The sequence below is a fragment of the Kwoniella pini genome, chromosome 6 (genome assembly GCF_000512605.2).
Source record: "Kwoniella pini CBS 10737 chromosome 6, complete sequence".
NCBI classification, from domain to species: domain Eukaryota; kingdom Fungi; phylum Basidiomycota; class Tremellomycetes; order Tremellales; family Cryptococcaceae; genus Kwoniella; species Kwoniella pini.
The window spans coordinates 1070861-1089681 of NC_091721.1; the positions used below are offsets into that span (position 1 = coordinate 1070861).

The following is an 18821-nucleotide window of genomic DNA, read 5'->3' on the forward strand; positions in this document are numbered from 1 at the left end:
TTAGTGAGTGCAAAATTCAAGATCAGTATGGCAAGATCAGTAATGAAGTGCCAGAGGTGTACGCGCTCAAGGGACCGTGGATGTATTCGTAGATGGAATGAAGAAAGATAGTAGTGGTCACTGATTAGTTAGACAGAGAAGCCAGAAAAGAGAGGAAGAAAGAATGATGCACCGTCTGTATCCTGCATGGGAATTGTATGGACTGGTAAAAAGTGGAGGGATTTGTATACTCGGGTATGACTCGTACCTGATAAAGAAGTGAAATGACGTGGCTTTTGAATTGAGATTGCTTTTGACCGAGTGGAACTTGCCGAATTCGGGTGGCGTGAGATTAGTATGATAATTATTATTATTTTCAATTTACCCGGTCAAAGTTGGTACTCATTTTTTTGCTCACGCGATATATAGTAATAATAGAATAGAATCATCATTGCATACATCCTCGTACTCGTAGCATAGAACGCATTTTCACTCATGTTGTGCTTTGGAGAGGTGCTGTAGACGCCGTCTGGTAAACAAGAAATCTGCGCAGTCGGGCGGTATGCCCTTCGCTTCACCTTCATTCTCATTCTCGTCATCTCTGCATATGTCCAAAAATACACCACCATCATTGAAGAATCGATCTTCCTCTTCCAACAGCTCAAAATCAATCAACATGGCCATTCCAAGTAATATTATGGTCTCCAATGACCCATCAAATTCTGCTGGACCTTCTCGATCAAGCTCCCTAGCCGGTCGTAAAAGGCCAAGAGAGTCTGAAAGTGAAGGGAAAAATCGAACTCCATCACGACGAACTAAATCTACTGGAGATGCAAGAACCTCTCATTCAAGAGATCGAGAGGCTTTCCAAAGAGGACTCATATCTGTATTTGTTCCTAAAGCCCTACAAGAATCGAAGCAGGGCAATTTATCGCATTACAATGACTTATTAGCACACTTTTTACCTTCACCTACTGCTCCCATACCGGCTTTACCACCTCTTTTACCCCTACTCAGAGCTATTTCAGCTCATGTCTCGCTTCTCTCCCCCGAAATTCATTCCCCCCTGGTAACGGCGATCATCAATCTTCCTTGGGCAACCGGGGATGAGAAATTCGTCAAAACCTTTGTAGGGTGGGCAGCAGTTTTAGTCAGTGCTCAGCCAGGTTGGGCGAAAGAGGTAGTTGGAATGGCAGTAAAGGGTCTCACATGGCGTGAGTCTACCAGCATGCGATACCTCGAGTGAACGCTGGCCTGACATGACACGCTTTGCAGAGCTACCCTTCACATCGTCAGCGGCTGCACCGATCTCAAGGAGAATGTTTCACGCAAGACACCATTTACTTCTTTCTCACCTCATCTCGCTTGTACCGACTTTGCCTAACGTGCTTCAACCCTTGCTTATCCGCAACTTCCCTCACAAGCGAGAACCGGAGATCTCGCAAACTACCTGGATACGTAATTGCTGTGAATTGATAGGATATTGTCCAGAATTAGGCGGCAGGATGTGGGGTGAAATAGTTGATAGGATGCTACGGATCGATGTGAGTAGCGTTTATTGATGCTTTCAGAAAGACACTTCGCGTGTGAAACTGACTAATCATTCGATTTGACCAGGTTGAGATCACTAATAGCGTCGATGACGATGATGACGAGGAGTCTGATGCGGACTCCGATGATGAGGAGGATCTACCAATGGCCAATTTCACTCGAATGTCATCTTTCACGTCATCACCTGATCCCTTAGATTTGCTCATCTCCCAGCAACTCCCTAGACCACGTACCGCATCTCTCTCACCTGAGATCGGTGTAGACGATGACGCATCAGATGGCGATCCGGACCCTGATGAGCTGTCTTCTGAGGATGGCGGTGATTCAGATGATGAAGACGCCACAAACGCAGCTAAATTAGCAGAAGCAAGGGCAAAGAAAAGAGCCAATGTCAAAGCCATGAGAGAGAAATTGGATGGGATGCTGGTGCACTTTTTCGAACACCTTGAAGAGTATATGGGCGCAAAATCCAGTCATATACCTGCCGCTGAAATGGCTGCCCAAAACATTGCCGGTAGCTCAGGTGCTTCAACGCCGACTTCGGAGTACCCCCTTCCCAATTCGTCAACCATAGCATCTCTTCTCGTCAAGCGATCTACACCAACACCCGCTCAATCGCTCGCTCATTTCCAAACCCTCCTCAATCTCTTCTCTCGCCAGATCCTTCCTACATCAGCCACGCAACACATCCCGTTCCTGCTTTTCCATACTGCCTCCTTCTCACCAGCACATACCGATTTATTCTTAGGTCTGCTAGTCTCTCAAGCACTTTATGCTCAGACGACAACTGCACCTCATACTTCTCAACCTGTATCCATGAATCAAAGAATAGCAGCCACGGTCTATATAGGATCAGCGGTTTGCAGAGCAAGATTCGTATCAGATGATCAAGCTAGGACTGTTTTGACGTATCTTTTAGCATATATAGATGGGAAATTACATCAATCTAGAACGAACAATAAAAGGGAAACCATAGATGAATTACCGCTGTTCTATGCGGTTTGTCAAGCTGTTATGCTTATCTTTTGCTTCAGATGGAGAGCCTTCACATCATCAGCTTCGAAAGAACACGATAACCTGCTAGGCGACTTAGAACTGGAAGGCGATGAGTCAATAGATGGAGACGAAGGAGGAGACGAGAACAAATGGATCGGTGATTTGGATATCCTCCAAAGAGCCATCACCAGCGAGTTAAATCCCTTACTTGTGAGTTTGAGCGTTGTTCCTCAGTCGTCAAGAATAAAGCTGATGCATAAAGCGTTTTCAGGGTTGCAACCCTACGATCGTTTCTACTTTCGCTAAAGTAGCTCATCATACCAATTTCCTATATTGTTTTTCTATCATAGAAGCCAATCAACAATCATCTCATCCACCTAGATCAACGTCAGCTCAGAACTTGAGTACTATAACTTCAAACGGTAATACAAAAATAAATCCACCAAGAATTAACGCAAGAAGTAATTCTTCTTTAGTAGGTTCTCAAACTTTACCAAGACAAGCAAGACAAATGAATGTAGAAGCAGGATTAGATTCTTATTTTCCATTTGATCCTTATGATTTACCAAAATCTAAAAAATTTGTAGAAAGATTATATAGAACTTGGTCAGAAGTAGCTATTGAATCAAATAATGATGATGAAGATTCAGATTCAAATTCAGAAGAAGAAGAAGAAGAAGAAGATGATGATGATGATAATATGAGTGAAGATTCAAATTTAGGAAATAATTTAATTAATTATAAATCAAAATCTATACCACTTAAAATGAAAATTGGAAGTTATGGTGAACATCGTAGAGCAAGATTACTTAATTCAGATAATAAAGATAATGGATTAAGTAGTAGTTTAGAAGGTATGAGTATAAGTCCAAATTTAGGTTCAAATGGAATAGGTATTTTAAGTAAATAATCTCAATTGTCAAATTGCCTTCATTGGTATTTTACTCAAGTTGCTTTAAATACTATTAATGCGAAATTGTATTTACTGTTTCAATTGTATTTCATTTTCTGTTCATATATATACATTATCATTAAATGCTAGATGACTTTGTTGTACACATGCAATATTTGATATTTAATTAATCATCTAAAAGTAAATTCGATATCTATTCTTATATTGACATACGCCTATATTACAAGTGACATCAATGGTCAGTGAAAATTCCCTAGAATGATTAAAAATAACACCTACCTTAATCTATTACCTCTTTGAATTGATTTTGTTCCTTTTGAAGTATCAACTAAACCATTAGGTAATTTACCTTCATCTTTCCATTTTTTTAAAACTTCTCTACCAGCTTGTAAACCTATACTTAATACTTCTGAGAATCTTTTAAATCCACCTAAAGTATCAAATTGCTTTAAATTTTTCAAAATAATAATAATGAAATAATCAATTAATTTCATTCCAAAGTACAAAAGAGCAAAAATGATTAAAACTCACTTGTACAGGCATAGCAATATATAAACAACCAGGAGCATTTTTAACTTCTTCTAAAGTTTTAACACTTGATACACTACATAAAAGGATACGTATTATTTCCCTGTTCTTCTCTCAAAGCGCAAATTTCCATTTTGTGTAATTCCTAAGTACTTACTAAGTTAATCGAGAAGATACCTCAGTCATGGATAATACCTTTCGCTCATAGAATGGATTAAACCTTTATTCATACATCAAGTTAATTCTTCAAATAAAAGAAATGTTACCATCGGACCAAACTCACCTGTTGATGAAAATCCACCAACCAGATACAGAATCTCCATAATTTCTTGGATTCGTATCATCTATACTTCCTACATCTACAACTATCACATCACGTATACCATTTGACCGTAATGGTCCAATCGGAGTATTATCTATGTATCCTCCATCGACAAGTACTATATAGAAGTCGAATCAGTATTGACCAAATGGCTTCGAATGGAACACACGGCCACCAGATATGAATGAGTTGACTGAATCTGGACTTACAATTTCCATTATCTGAAAGGGGAGGTAATAAACCTGCTAAAGTCATAGAAGCTCTAACATATCGCCTGAAACCATTTATTAGCTTAGTCCACACTACCCAAGCTGAACATACCATGCGTAACCAGTTCGATGAATTTCCATTCTTGAATGCGTTATATTTGTGGAGTTGGCAAAGAACGGTATCCACATGTCTATATCACATCCGTTAGCTTGCTTGATTCCATACAGCAGTGCGAGGAATGGCTAACCTTCGATATGAGTATTATAAAATGCCTTATCTATAGGTGAAAACATGACCGATCAGCTAATTTCAGAAAGACGTCCAACTGTCAATTGATTACTACTCACATATACCTCGATCTAGATAGACAATAAGTGTGCATCAGCGCAGTCTCCCCGACAAGAGAGTATTGGGATTCACTCACTAAATTCATGACCAGTTGTATAAGCTGCAAAAGGATAAGTAACATCACTCAAAATCCTTAACATTGAACCCATTCTACCTGAAAATTGTTTTGTTCTACCAGTGGTTTCTAATAAATCAGTTTCTTTTGCATATAATCCACCAACAAAAGAACCTATTGAACATCCTCCAATTGCATCAATTGGTATACCAAATTCTTCTAGAGCTTGTAACATGCCAATATGAGATATACCTCTTGCACCTCCACCACCTAAAACTAGACCAATTTGTTTTCCACATAATCTTCTTGCTATACGTGCAAAATCATTCATATGTGCTGGTCTTCTTGGTCTTGCAATTGGTCTTAATCCTCTATATTTCCGTATTCTGCCTTCGACTCTTTCTCTCAAATGTTTAAAAGCAGCTACAGCTGCTGCATCGTGTATAGTAGGATTCGTTTTATGAGGTGTGACTACACCTGGTAATTCGACGTGATGATGAGTGTGAGCCCAAGGTCGATTCTTCATTTGGGACGTTTTACTGATCAGCACTCACAACAGATAATCAAGAATGGGAGTGGAAATTCTACTTACCACCAGCCATGGTCGAGTCGAGCCAGGTGCGACGGCTCTTTCGTCGTGCAAAAGAATCAACTCTTTCCTAGCCGTTGTCTTGGTGGCAAGCAGTAATTTTTCTGCACATGTAGCACAAGAGCTCAGTTGATCATACGCTACTATGAGTCTCCTCTAGCTCACCATATTCGCCCAACGAAGGATCATCTCCCATAGTAAGGACAAGAACCAGATCCGCCTACCAAGGAGAATCAGCTGGGAAGGATCAAATCGCCCTACAGCTGACTTACCTGCCGTATACAGGTTAAAGTCCATTGACTCGCAGGTGGCGAATCAGCAACGTAAAGAACTGATCGGAAATGTTGCTATATCCAGTCTTCAGCGATCACTCAGTAGCGTCCCATGTTAGTCTCACCTCTTGATCAGCAAGCCAACCAGCTACTTTCAATTTCCTGTTATAACCTTCATCAGCTGCGGTCCCAGTTTAGTTGCAAACGATTGACACACCCGATTCTGGAAAAAGCATGTCTACCCAAATGACGCATCACAGTCCCTTGATCAAGGTAGGATGTGGAAGCTCCCAGCTCCTCTAAGGAAGTTTTCAGCTTGCCAGCGAAATGTGCAACAGGCACATTCCGATTAGATCCCAATATACAAACAGTTTCTACATTATAATTCGAAGAATCAGCTTCTACCACGTCTACCGGTGCTTACAGGTGACTCACTTAAATTGACATCGGTATTAGGTACATTCAAAGGTGAATGACCGATGGTCATTTGGTGACCCATGGCTTTCCTTACTCGTCCAGCTATCAACCTCATGAATTGTACAGTAGTGGCAGGATGCTTTATGCTAATAGCATCAAATAAGGCTGCAGGTATTCGGACCAACTCAGAATCTCGAATAGCATTGACAGTATCTGATCGATTAACAGCAGTGATCACGTCAAGTTCACCGATAGAGTCGTTTTGACCATATTCTCGAAGCACTTGCATCGAGCCATCTTTCTCTTGAAATGATCGAAGTCGACCATCTAAGCGGACCTATCAGTTTCAACACATTCCGTGTAAGAGGACTAAATACTGACTGATAACAATGTAGAAATCCGTTGCTTTGTCGCCTTTCTCATACTACGGCCTCGTTAGATCAGATTCTTCGATTCCTCGGGCCCAAACACTCACTAATACCTGCATTGACGTCAGCCGAATCCATGATCTGCCCAGATCAAATTGAATAACTCACCTGTCCAGCTCCAAGTTGTTGCCAGTCCAGCCCAGCGTCGATATGCAATACTGTCACGACCTGTCAGCTTACAGCGGTGAGATCTCGCAGGCACACTTCACTGCTCACCTAAAGGTGATAAGAGCGACAATAATCTTTTGGCGAGAGTCAACAGTACAATGGGTCTTCTTTCGATGATCTTATCAAGGGTATGATGCGGTAAGAAGCCAACGAAGCAATCCGTTTTAGCACTGTCATGATCTTATCAGCTGGGAAATCTCTTTGAGCAGAAGCTACTCACGTGATGTTGACGTATGAATCCGTACTGCACAAAGAGGACAAGTAGCCCGCTATTCCTCCAGGCTGAGCATCGCGCGAGTAGTCAGTGGCGCAGTGACACTGAAGTAAAATTCATACTCACTTTGACGGTATACAAAGTCTCTTCGCCATTAGGTTGACCAAATGGAGAAGAGTAACCGTTGTTGTGGCTGTTGTCTAACCCTAATGCAGCACCGAAAGGTCGACCGTTCACATTTGTGAATGTGGATGGCGGTGGACTAGCATTGGTCGGATTGATTGACGTGGACGATCGTGGCGTTTCGATCCCGGAAGGGTTGACAGGTAGAGACGTCTGCGAATCCCAATTGGTCATCAGCTTATATATATCATAACATCGAACGTTTCGGTTAGCTGATTTACCTCTAAGAATCCATCGATCACGTAATACATCCCTGGACTCCGTTCTCCCTCTTTTACCAGCACGCTTCCCTTCTTGAAGAAAAGTATATCCACATTGCCTTCGAGATCCTTAAGAATCTTCTTATCACCATTTGCAGTCCCAAATTGCGAATCGTGCATACTTGCTGAAATACTACTAGCTTCGTCGTCCACTTTCGCTTTCAATGCAGCTTCCCTCAGCATACCACCTATGACTCCTTCGTGGGTGGAGGCAGCCATCATATCCAGTACATTACCAAAAGGGCTCTTCCCGGGTTTGCCATTGGGTGGGAACATCGGTGAGTTTGGAGTAGATAGTGCTGATACCGATGGAGCCATTGAATTTCTTCCTATGGAATCTATATTGCTTTCTGTAGGCTGAGCTAATCCGATTGAACGAGCTATGCTCATCAAAACGGCCTCTTTGAGGTCAAAGGACTCTTCTTGAGGTGTACCGTGCTCTGTCGAAGGTGATACGGATACTCCGTTATGATGCGCTAGATCTGTTGATGATTGTGAAAAGCGACCAAGCCAAGTGTCCATCCTTGGTAGGCCGGGTGTCTGGACCGAAGGTCGGTAATATGCCCCTCCTTTTTCATCTGGCACATTTCGTTGAGCCATAGCTAAATCACCAGCAGCGACTTGTTTCCTGAATGCCGAAGCTCGTCGAACAAAGTCTGAACCGTGTCGAGCTGCTGTATCCGGACTAAGGATGGCAGATGTGGGTGCCTCTACGGAAGGTTCTTGCTTTGGAGGATTTTCGGCCTGCGCAGCCGCAGTCACATCGCCTTCGATTTTGCTAAGTGCCTGCAAACCTTTGGTAGATAGTGCTGTGGGCTTGCTTGAAGGTGTGGATGGGACTTGCTTGGGTGTGGTGGATGGAAGTGAAGGCGCTTTCACGGTTGGACTGGCCGGAACGTAGTTGAAATAGTCTTTGCTTGTCACACGACCGTTAGGGGAAGAACCAATTGAGGAAAAGTTGGTCCGAGTTTTATCATTTGCTTGAGCTTCAGGCTGGAACCGGTTTCGTAATGCCTGCATACCTCCACCAGTATAGAAAGACCTGGGAAGAGGGTGAGATACCATGGAATTGAGCGAAGACTCTGATCGAAGAATTTCTTTCGTCAAGCCAAGATACTTGTGAGCTATGACAATAGTTCAGCTGTCAATCGGTCAAGATTTAGTAATGTATCATCCAGCTTACCGGTCATGAATGTGACTCTACTAAATCTCTCCAATACAACTTGAACAATTGTTCCACTGGCTTTTGGGAATTTTCTGGTCAGTTTTCGGAAAGCTGAAGCTGGAATGACAGCTAGTGTAGTGTCGACTGTAGCTCGTGCGATGGTTCCTTTTAACGCATTCGCACCTGCATCCTGGCGCTTAGGGATTTGACTGCGTGTGTAAGGGGAGTCTCGATAAGAAGAGGCAGCTGAAGCGAAAGGTCTAGGCTGCGGACGCATGGTGGGCGAAGGGTGCAAAGAGTTGGAGGCAGAGCGACCGTCCAGTAAAGAGGGAGATGTGGTAGTAGGTAGCAATGCTGAGGCGTCGATCACACTTTCTTCATGTCTCAATGTCACATCCTCCTCACCGAGCGAGGACGACCTGTTTTTGCTTGGTCGAGCTGTTGGCTCCGCAGAAGAATCTGGGCTTGCTATTCGTTGGTTGAGAACTTCGTGGTCCAGCTGACTAACGTCCGAATTGGCCCTTGATTTGTTTCTTGGAGGTACTAATGTATCTTCCCGTGATATTGAGTTCTCTCCAACCGCCTCTTGGTCGTCTTCTTCGTTTGGTGGAGTCCAAGAAAGCTTGATATCTTCCGTGAATAGCGACAAGATGGAAAAAAGCGATGAAAGCGTACCGCCGGTAGAAACTTCATTGAGGAGGTGATACCCGTTGAAAGCAGATCCTGAATTATGAGGATCGGGAGAGCCTGGTGTGGATTCGATGGGTGAATCACGTGCAAACTGAATCATTTCGTTAGTACAATCATCTTGTCTATATTGAAGAAAAGGGAAGGTAAAACTTACGACCTGAACTTTACCTTCAACTACACACCAGAAATCCCCATTGACGATATCTAAGGTATCTCCAGCCGCCAGTCTCCTGGTCTGCAAATGCCTACTCAATTCGTGGAAGACTGGTTTCTCCAAGTAACCGAAAATCCTGATTGCTGACAAGAAGTCATCTAGGTAATTATGGAATGAACCTGATCTACTTCGTTTATCGCTCAGTCCTATTCCAGGAGTATCTAAGGGGAGTAGCTCGTTCGCCAAGGATGGTGGAGAAGGCGGTGGTAGAGCAGGTTCTTTGAGCTTAGTATACCTGGTGAGATATCGATATCTGACCAGAAAGAAGAGACCTAAGAGTGCTCCAGCGAAGAGAGCCAAAAAGTGAGGGAAGCCGAGGGAGATTGTTAGACTGTAATGTAGAATTCTAACGATGGCACTGTACATTTGCTCACAAAATAAGCACTCTGTCTGACACTAAAGCTACACGTAGCTCACCTTGGAAGTCCAATTGTCAAAACACCGACAACATTCCTAATCCCTTGTAGAACATACAAGATGGCGTAAATGACTGCTACAGCCAATGCTATCAAAGGATTACCATTGGCATCAGGCGGAGGAGGAACATTTGACATGTTGCCTGCTGCTCCTAATCTAATTTCCAGATAGTTGTGCTATTTTACTTGTCTTATCAGAGTAAACATTTGACATTTAATGATATCATTCCGAATTTTGATAATTTATGTACGCGATCAAGTGTAATCAAAACTGGTATCGAAAGCGAAGCACGTGGCGATTCGACTAACCCCCGCAATTGAGAAGTGCGGGGTGATTGTTATCGGGTATTCAATTAATGTGCATTGATGCAATAATGCAAACGCACAAACCCCCGCTCTCTCGCTTTCTTTTTCCTTTGATGCATGGATCCATGACTAATTACTGGGTGTATTCTCATCTCCTTCTATAATCATTACTTGCACCACTCGAATGTCACTACTATATCATTAAAATGAGAATTCATGTCGCTTGGATATCTTAAGGACCTGTTCTACCATGGTGTCTATCCTATCCTTCTTTCAGAACAAGAAGAAAGCCAAAAAGCCAAAATCTCGTTCACCATCTCCCAACTCCCCTAGAGGTACATCAGGCTCTTCCAATGGCGGTACAGCACCAAAGAGCTCAAATCGACCTATCAGATTCTTGTCATTGAGGCAGAAAACGACTTCGTCCTCTTCAAAACCTTACGACCGTTCGATCAAAAGAGGAAGTAGCGAGTTAATTCGTAAGCGAAGTACAGGTAAAAGTAGTTCGTCACCTAAATCCGACTTGAAGAGCGTATTCAAACCACTAGACTTAGGCTTTGATGTTCGCAAGTCAGATACAGACCAATTAGGTATACATGGTGTAGGAGCAATAGTAGATCTGCGGCAGGATGAGCGGGACATCTTAGAAAAGCTTGAATTGAGTTCGGACGAAGTAAAATTGGCTTGGAAAGTCATCGGTGAAGCTTTGCGACAGTCAGGTAAGTCTCCGCTCCTTGAAATTGAGAATTTCCGCAAATATGTATGAGCTGAACATAATTTTGGTAGATTTGACCTCTCATAATTTGATGCTTCCCCTTCGCCCTCGTGCCAATTCGACCTCACAGCTATACATACTCGCGTTGTATACTTTGTTCATACGCTCAGAGCTCTTGCCTAGGCTCCCCACGATCTCCGCGCAGTATGCGCAACCGATATCTGATCCATCAGCAATATGGAAAGAACGCTTGATCTCGGTCCTCAAGGATATCAACAGCAACTCAGACATAGCTGAGACACTCAAATACACCTTGCGGCGACATCGACCTAGGCAACGGGGACCTATGCTTGAAACAATCTTATACATTGAATTCACACAAGCTGAGATAAACTCTTCATACCCTGACAATGCTTACGAATCGTTACTTCAGCCTAGATTGAGAGCTGGCGTCGCAGATTGTTTGCACGAGATCTTTGAGGTTTGGTCTGCTATCATCGTACATGCGGAAGAGAACGGCATGACACCTAGCAAACTGAGTGCATTGCTTGGATGGTGGGTCTGGGGCTTAGATGAGAAGGTGGATTCTTGGCAAAACCTGTATGAGGGATGGAAGCTTGCTAGGCGCAGAGTAGAACACCTGTTCTATGTGTGGATTCGGTGAGTAATGCTGAAGAAGTTTCCAGTGGATCCAATGACCAAACATGCTCTTTTAGATACCAGTCATCAAAAACCCAACTTCCCTTACGTCTAAGGCAAATAGCTGAAAGTTACCCCTTCGCAAGCTCATCTACTTCATCAGAATTTCCCCCGTCTTCCTTGCCTTCTACTTCGAGAACTCGACCAACCCTACATATCATCCTAACATCTCCACAGGCTATCTCTGGATATCTGACTCCGGATGAGATCTTCAACGCTGCTTTATCTTCGAGGGTGGCTGACAACGTCTCTTTCCCCGTGTGGTCTGCGGTATCGCGAAACAACGCTCAAGGGTCGTCAAGTCTCCTCTCAGACGATTCGGTCAAATTCCTTCGTTCGAGTACTCGTTGTGACAACATCACTTCTATTGCCTCTCCGGCTCGGGAGCCGCATGAGAATGTGGTACAGACCGAATCAACCCCGCTCTATCAGCCTTTCCTCTCTACTCAAACCGAAAGTCAGTCTCGCCGCCGTTATCGCTCTCACCCTGATGACTCGGTGCCAATCAAAACTACCTTGTCTACGTCTTCCACCACGCCCAATCTGTCTACCGTTATGAAAAACGCGGACGATGCAGGTCCTCCTAATTCTCTCAAGAAGCAAGCCTCTTTAGGCATTCTATCTCAAAATGGAGGATCAGCATGGGATGACTTCCAGAAGTCTGGTTTCGGTGATTCGCCCGTGACAGAGGGTAAATTAGATCTGGCTTTTTCACCCAGTACACATGTAGCTACAGACAGCACGATAGCAACCCAGCCCAAAGTGGGGAAGTCAAGTGATATTGTGCGGGGAAACCTCCCTAAACAAACCACATTCGATATCTCGACAACCCTCAAAAATGATTACACCATCTCCGAGGAGGATGTGATTGGTCTTGACGACAATTTCATCTCCTTCGTTCAAGACGCCCAAATGGATCCATCTAGTATACCTTCGTGGCCTTCTTTCGCCCTTGTTCGTCTCGCATCATCGATTGCCTTTTCCGAGACAGCGAACGCGATTGAACAGCTTTTGATCACAGTCCAGCACGTACCTGCGCCTCCATCTCCTCAGCCTAGAGCCAGACCCTCTGAGAATATGCCCAATCGCTCAACCTCTCCAGTATCTAGCAGAGCAGGGACGCCAAGAGGCTTCAAAAATCTCACGGAAACATTCAAACGTTCTACCTCGTTTCAGAACGGTATGAATCTACGCAAATCCTTCTTCGACACCTCCTCCTTCTCACTCTCAAGGCATACCTCGAATAAGTTGGCTAACCTCCCGGAAGGTGAAAACAGGGAGCTCAGAGCCCCTCTTTCAGCACAAAGTCTCACTCCTACGGAATATACAATCACTGAAATGGGTGAAATGATCAAGATTCCCTCGTCAGACCAAGCTGAACAAGCTGTGTCGAACTCACCTCAAATCGCTGAAGGTAACTTTGTCACTTCAACAGAGAGAGAAGCTGATGTAGTCACTATCAAAGGGAAGCAAATGCATGAGGGTACAGAATCCGGTCCTTCGGCCGATACCTTAGCGTCACAATGGCAATATGTAGGAGAAGGTGCAGAACATATAGTATTTTCATATCGAGGAACAATGTCAATTTATAATGGTCAAGTACTTCGATTGAAAAAGTCTCAATTTTTTGGTAATTCTCCTACAAGTCCTGAATATAGACAGACACAAACAGATTGGATTACAACATTTCTACCTAAATTGGTCTCACCGGAATTGCTAATCAAGACAAACGAAGTCACTTTATCTGAAAACTGGACAACAGATCTTTTTGCTCTTGCAGATGCAATTCGGCCTGAAGCAAGGAAATTATCAGGTGATTTGAAGACTCTCGTAGTTGGTAAATCGAAAGGTGTGATAATGGAGGATACAACTACAAATGAAAAGAAAGATGGTATTGTCAACCTCGCTTTCGAGATCAAGGTAAGCTAATCTGGCAAAGTGGGAGAAAGAGATTGTTAGCTCATCAATATGCTTACAGCCGAAATGGGGGTTCTTGCCTGATGCGGCTACCATCATTCCGACAGAGGCGGCCAAGATCAAATCGCAGAATTGTCGATTTTGTATGCATCGTCATTACAAAGGCCACGATTCGTCTGCAGAGGGTAAATTCTGTCCTCTTGACCTTTTCTCAAGCGACGAAGTTCGAATGAGATCGGCAATCAAGGGACTATGGGGTATGTGGACTGAGAGTGATGGTCAGGAAAATAACTGGAGGGTTTTCATTGATGGAGAAAGGGTGAATCCGAATCAGGTTAGCTATCTTTCCGGCTCTTGACATCGTCGTATAGCAGCTGACGATCAATGTAGATTGAACAGCTAGAGCACATTTTAGGTAAAGAAACCATGATAGAGCAAATTGCCGATCGCATTATACCCATTTTGGAAAATTCAGGCGTATTCGACACCCTGAAGACTCTACAATCGACTTTGGATCCAACAGATATCTCGGACCTTGCATCGAGATTTTCTTCCGTTCATCCAAACAATGAATTGTTCGATCCTTTCTTGATCCTCTTCCCCACAACGGAAGAATTTGCAGAATTCATTGAATTGTACTTATCAACCCCATTAGCCGGTAAAGAAGATTCAAAATGGACTTTAAGACAACGTATGATCGCCTTTTCACTTTCAGCAATTTTCAAAGATTGTTCAGTCTTTGTTAAATTCAGTTTATCTTCAGATTCTTCATATGCTGCTACTTCCAGTAACCCGGAAGCTAAAGGTGAATGGAAATATGTAAAAGATAGTGGGAAAGTAAAATTGATTGATCTGGATTTGAAACCTATCAAAAATTTGAAAAAATGGAAAGATACAGATGATAATATTTGGAAACATTGGCAAAAGACTCATATGACCTCATCAGCTATTGATGTGGAAGTACAAGAAAATTCTGTATCGAAAGATTCATTAATTGAACAAAATGTTATACAGAAAGATAACGATCGTGACATAAAGATACCTATAACCTTTGAAAACACTGTCCCATCCTTAACGATCAATGCAATAAACACTCAAAATACCGATGCGTCTTCTATTCGAGCTCTTTACGCGCCTACTCCCGACAGGACACCATTGCTAACTCCTACACCATCTTCAATCCCGACATCACATCATCAAGCTGGATTTGCCCCTGATTATGTGGAAGAACGAGATGATTCCTCACAGATGCCCAAGGTGGTGGCAGAGGAACAGGTTGATGATGCAGGCGTAGATGGGACAGAACAGATCGAACCTAGACGAACCAAACGATCTTTGGCCCCCTCACCTTCGCCTCCACCGAGACTTGCGGACTTGCCACAGGAAGACATCAGAGGGTACACTGAAGAGGTTGAGGACACTTCAACGGCTGTCATCGGGCTACCTTCATCCGATGGCCCAGTACAGAGTAACAAAGAAATTAACTCATCATCCAAAAGGGAAGGATCAAACGAAAACCCAGCACCAGCTTCTCAGCCTTCGGATGTCGCTCCAGCTGAGATTAGAAGTAGAAATGATCAGTCTCACAATATAGTACAAGCTGGGCTTGCGGGACTAGGGAGCGTGATTGGAGTCGCTGCGAACGCTGTACATGATATTACCGAGAACATCAAGCATTTACAGCCCGGAACACACAATGAAGAGGTACGGGCCAGGCAGCCATCGTCATCACCTGAAGGCGGAAACAAGGAGAAGCCTATCGACGAAGAACAACCTCATGAAACGTTGCCTTTGACTTCCGCTGCTCTACCAGATACGTCAATGCTAGAAGTCAACTCTGATCGTCCCGTTGACTCGCTTGCAAACGAGCAGGCCTCAATGACCACCATTCCGCCAATTCACGATCAAGAGCAAAAACCGATGCCGAGAGATGTCGATGGTGAACTTCCAACGAAGAATCAAGCCGATCTGCCTTCTGACGAGAACATCGAAGGTAAAAGAATGCCAGAAATCGAGACTCCGCAGACTGAATTCGAAGGCTTCTTTACTCCGGCCGAAACTCCGTTGATATCTCAAAGTTCTGATGTTGAGCAGCCAATGTTCTCATTGCCCGGTGCCATTATGCAATCGGCTGTTGTACAGAAGCAAGATGAAGGATCGGTCTTAGCGAACAAAGATCAGGTTGATCCTATGGAGCAAGTTGTTTTCACTAAAGCGATTGACAAAGCGGATGATCCATCGGAGAAAGAGGAGATTGCTTCTCAAAGTAAGCTCTATAGTGTTCTATGATCTTGGATTGGAAGCTTACGTCCGTACTAGCCGAACCGTCGAAGTCCAATCACGGATCCGTTGAAAGTCCCGATTTGAAGTATGTGCAAACTAACATGCAACCAATCGCACCTTCAGCAATCGTTATGCAGACTCCTTCTCAAAAGACTCTTGGATCAGAGACTGAACACGCCATACTCTTGCCGTCTAGCGCTCACGATGTAACAGAAAAGATCCTGAGAAGACGAGCAGATACTATCGAAGATCCGCCTCACGTATCTATTGATACCCCAATGGAACCTCATACTTCCGCCCCGATTGTCGATGACCGGCAGCTCTCACAAGTTGTCCCAGATTCTCTTGCCCACGCAGGCCGAACGGAGCTTGATCAAGCAGAAAGGAAAGAAGAAGAGGAAGGTCTTGAGACACCAGGAGACTCAATTCAAAAAAATGAGGCAGTCCAGTCCCAAAAATCCATTGGTACTGCTTCGCCGTTTACTCAACCAACGACGACCAACGAAGTGCTTCTTGGATCTCCCATCAGCTCACTTTCCCAAGCAAAAATATTGACATCGCTATTCAAAGATGAAGCCGAGTCTTCAGTAGTGACACAGCCCATCGCGTCTCCGAACAAAACGCAAAATTCCAATCACACCCAGCCGGTTGGCGTTGACCCAAATAACTCTCAAGTGAATTGACCAGTCTGAAACCCCTTTGAGTACGTTGAATCTTAGATTCCTTGATACAAGTGCGTTTTATTACATATACCATAATCACTTGTCATGTTTTACCCTGCACATATATCTTCTATTGTTTGTTTTTTGTTTATAATATTCTTCTTGTATTGTATATACTCAGCTAATGAAAATTCACCGAATAAGTAATCTGAATGATCCTGCTATAACTATAATTGCAACATATCGCTATACAAATTAATTATCCATGCATACATTGAAGTTTCTATCTAGTGGTAGATCAATCAAGCAAAAACTAGATAATACTAATGCAGATACAATATATGAATATGAGATTAAAAAGTAGAATACAGTATAATCGATACTACATATATGAAAATCTTTCTAATAAATTTCTGAAAAAATAATTCAAATACCAAATATGATAAATTAACTAATTACGAGACAATTGTGATTTTAATAATGTCTTATACCTACACCTCCAAATCTAACTTTATTTTGTTTACTATAATATCCTCCAGAATTATATACAGTAGAAGGAAATTGAATTTGATTATTTTGATTTTGATTTTGATTATAATTTGATTGTTGTATTATTGAATTTAAATTACCATTATATCTTGGTAAAATTGGATGATTCATTTGTGAAGGAAAATATGATTTATTAGTTGCCTTAATATTATATCTTGGTGGTGATGATGTATTATAAATCAAATCATTTGAATAAAATTTCCTTTTATTTTTTATAATTAAAAATAAAATTAATAAAATTATTGATAAGATTGATATTATTATACCTATTTAAATTTTATTAATTCACCTAAATTACATGATTTTGCATATCAAGCTTTGTGGATTAAGGAAATTATGAATTACCTATAATAGCTCCTATTCCAATTCCCCCTTCACCTTGATTTCGAGTGGCAAATTCATGTAAAGATGATGATGATGATTTATTTGATGATAACTCAAGAGATTGATAGGAAATTTCGGTATTGAGAGGTATAGACTATAGAAAGATTAACACTTATGAGCTTGATAGATAAGATAAGAAGTCTGAAATATATGAAAAGTCGTTTGTAACACGAGGTAAAGTCGTTTCTCTTTTAGACTACGACTTACAAGTGGTTTAGATCCGATCACGGGTAAAACGAGGGTAAACATTATCGTAACGAATATGAGAATCATATTGTCGTGGTTTGACTTTAGCTTGTGTGATAGATAGGAAATATAATAAGATACATGTATGAGTACTGTGAATGTTAGGTGATCATTGTATATAAGATGTAATAGGAAGAAGAAGATTCGAGATAATCGTTATAGTGATTATATGAGTTTTGACATTTGAGATACGGCTATGAGATTTAACATAAATCCCTCAGTTTGATACTTGAGTAACAGGTATTTGATGATCAAGGGTGGCAAATGATTTCAATCTATATGGATTTACCGGTTGAGGTCATTTCATTTGGCTTATGCTATATGCCAATGAGATTAGATCAAAATAAGTGGCAAATAATCTTTGACATAGCCTTCTTCCCTCTCATATCCTTCCTTACTCCTTTCATAGAAAGGAAAAGTGCTTAGCTATGACGTACCTCAAAGCTGTGGTACAAGCTAGAAAAGGTTCAAAGGACAGATCTTCAGGATATTTTCCGTACACAGCAGGCTCTATAAGCCGGTTGTCTGCCTTTGCATTGGTTCCTGAAGACAGCGAAGGGATTTGACATTGGTCAGAGATACTTCACGTCTAGTCATCATCTCAAAGTCAAATGATCCAGTAAATTATTGAGCTGATGAAATCGACATATCGGTACTGTCGTCATCAGATAGATCATTTGCTTGACAACGAATCAACTCAACATCAAAAGCTATCTATCTCTTTCCCCACTTCTGATGCAGGTGGACTTCCTCCACTTTGCCGAAGTTTCCCACGACTGTAAGTTAGAACGCGTTTTTTATGTATTGTACCTGAAAAGGTGAACATTAGACTTTTGTACTATCAGACGCGTAAAGGGTTACTCTAAATCCCATTTCAACCTTTAGACCCTTATTACCATAATGTCATTTAACAGCCTCCTCAAAGACTACCAAAAGACTTTCATTTACATCAATCCTCAATTGTAACCTCCCTTCATCGTCATTTCTCCATTTCGAAACATCTCAATCAGCTCCTTATCTATACTGTCGCTCAAAAAGCTCGTGCTTTCCACTCTTATCAGTCTGTCGATATCCTGCCTTGCGTTCTATTGTATCATACCATCAATCCATCACGCTATCATTCAACCTTCACACCGCGTAAC

General features: G+C 42.3%; 5 protein-coding genes across 5 annotated transcripts; 3 read left to right on the forward strand and 2 right to left on the reverse strand.

Annotated features, from left to right (window-relative positions):
* Positions 1-541: 541 nt before the first annotated feature.
* I206_104842 (uncharacterized protein) lies at positions 542-3436 on the forward strand (the record flags this gene model as incomplete). The annotated part of the gene is made up of 4 exons (XM_019154146.2): positions 542-1193; positions 1255-1523; positions 1597-2736; positions 2798-3436. 4 exons carry the CDS (start codon positions 542-544, stop codon positions 3434-3436), a joined length of 2700 nt encoding a protein of 899 aa, XP_019012886.2.
* Positions 3437-3714: 278 nt separating this feature from the next.
* I206_104843 (lysophospholipase NTE1) lies at positions 3715-10056 on the reverse strand (the record flags this gene model as incomplete). Its single annotated transcript, XM_070203008.1, has 24 exons — positions 3715-3885; positions 3971-4043; positions 4125-4187; positions 4251-4407; positions 4499-4563; positions 4611-4689; positions 4747-4776; positions 4924-5422; positions 5495-5595; positions 5657-5711; positions 5764-5838; positions 5889-5925; positions 5981-6137; positions 6199-6507; positions 6562-6604; positions 6656-6661; positions 6717-6766; positions 6825-6946; positions 6997-7058; positions 7117-7326; positions 7395-8557; positions 8617-9379; positions 9443-9860; positions 9920-10056. 24 exons carry the CDS (start codon positions 10054-10056, stop codon positions 3715-3717), a joined length of 4845 nt encoding a protein of 1614 aa, XP_070059109.1.
* A 418-nt stretch (positions 10057-10474) lies between these two features.
* I206_104844 (uncharacterized protein) lies at positions 10475-15844 on the forward strand (the record flags this gene model as incomplete). Its single annotated transcript, XM_019154148.1, has 5 exons — positions 10475-10943; positions 11011-11599; positions 11656-13558; positions 13617-13889; positions 13946-15844. The coding sequence occupies 5 exons, from the start codon at positions 10475-10477 to the stop codon at positions 15842-15844; spliced, it is 5133 nt and encodes a 1710-aa protein (XP_019012888.1).
* Positions 15845-15939: 95 nt separating this feature from the next.
* Positions 15940-16521, forward strand: I206_104845 (uncharacterized protein; the record flags this gene model as incomplete). Its single annotated transcript, XM_019154149.1, has 1 exon — positions 15940-16521. The coding sequence occupies one exon, from the start codon at positions 15940-15942 to the stop codon at positions 16519-16521; it is 582 nt and encodes a 193-aa protein (XP_019012889.1).
* Positions 16522-16974: 453 nt separating this feature from the next.
* Positions 16975-17682, reverse strand: I206_104846 (uncharacterized protein; the record flags this gene model as incomplete). The annotated part of the gene is made up of 3 exons (XM_019154150.1): positions 16975-17315; positions 17395-17527; positions 17641-17682. 3 exons carry the CDS (start codon positions 17680-17682, stop codon positions 16975-16977), a joined length of 516 nt encoding a protein of 171 aa, XP_019012890.1.
* Positions 17683-18821: the final 1139 nt, after the last annotated feature.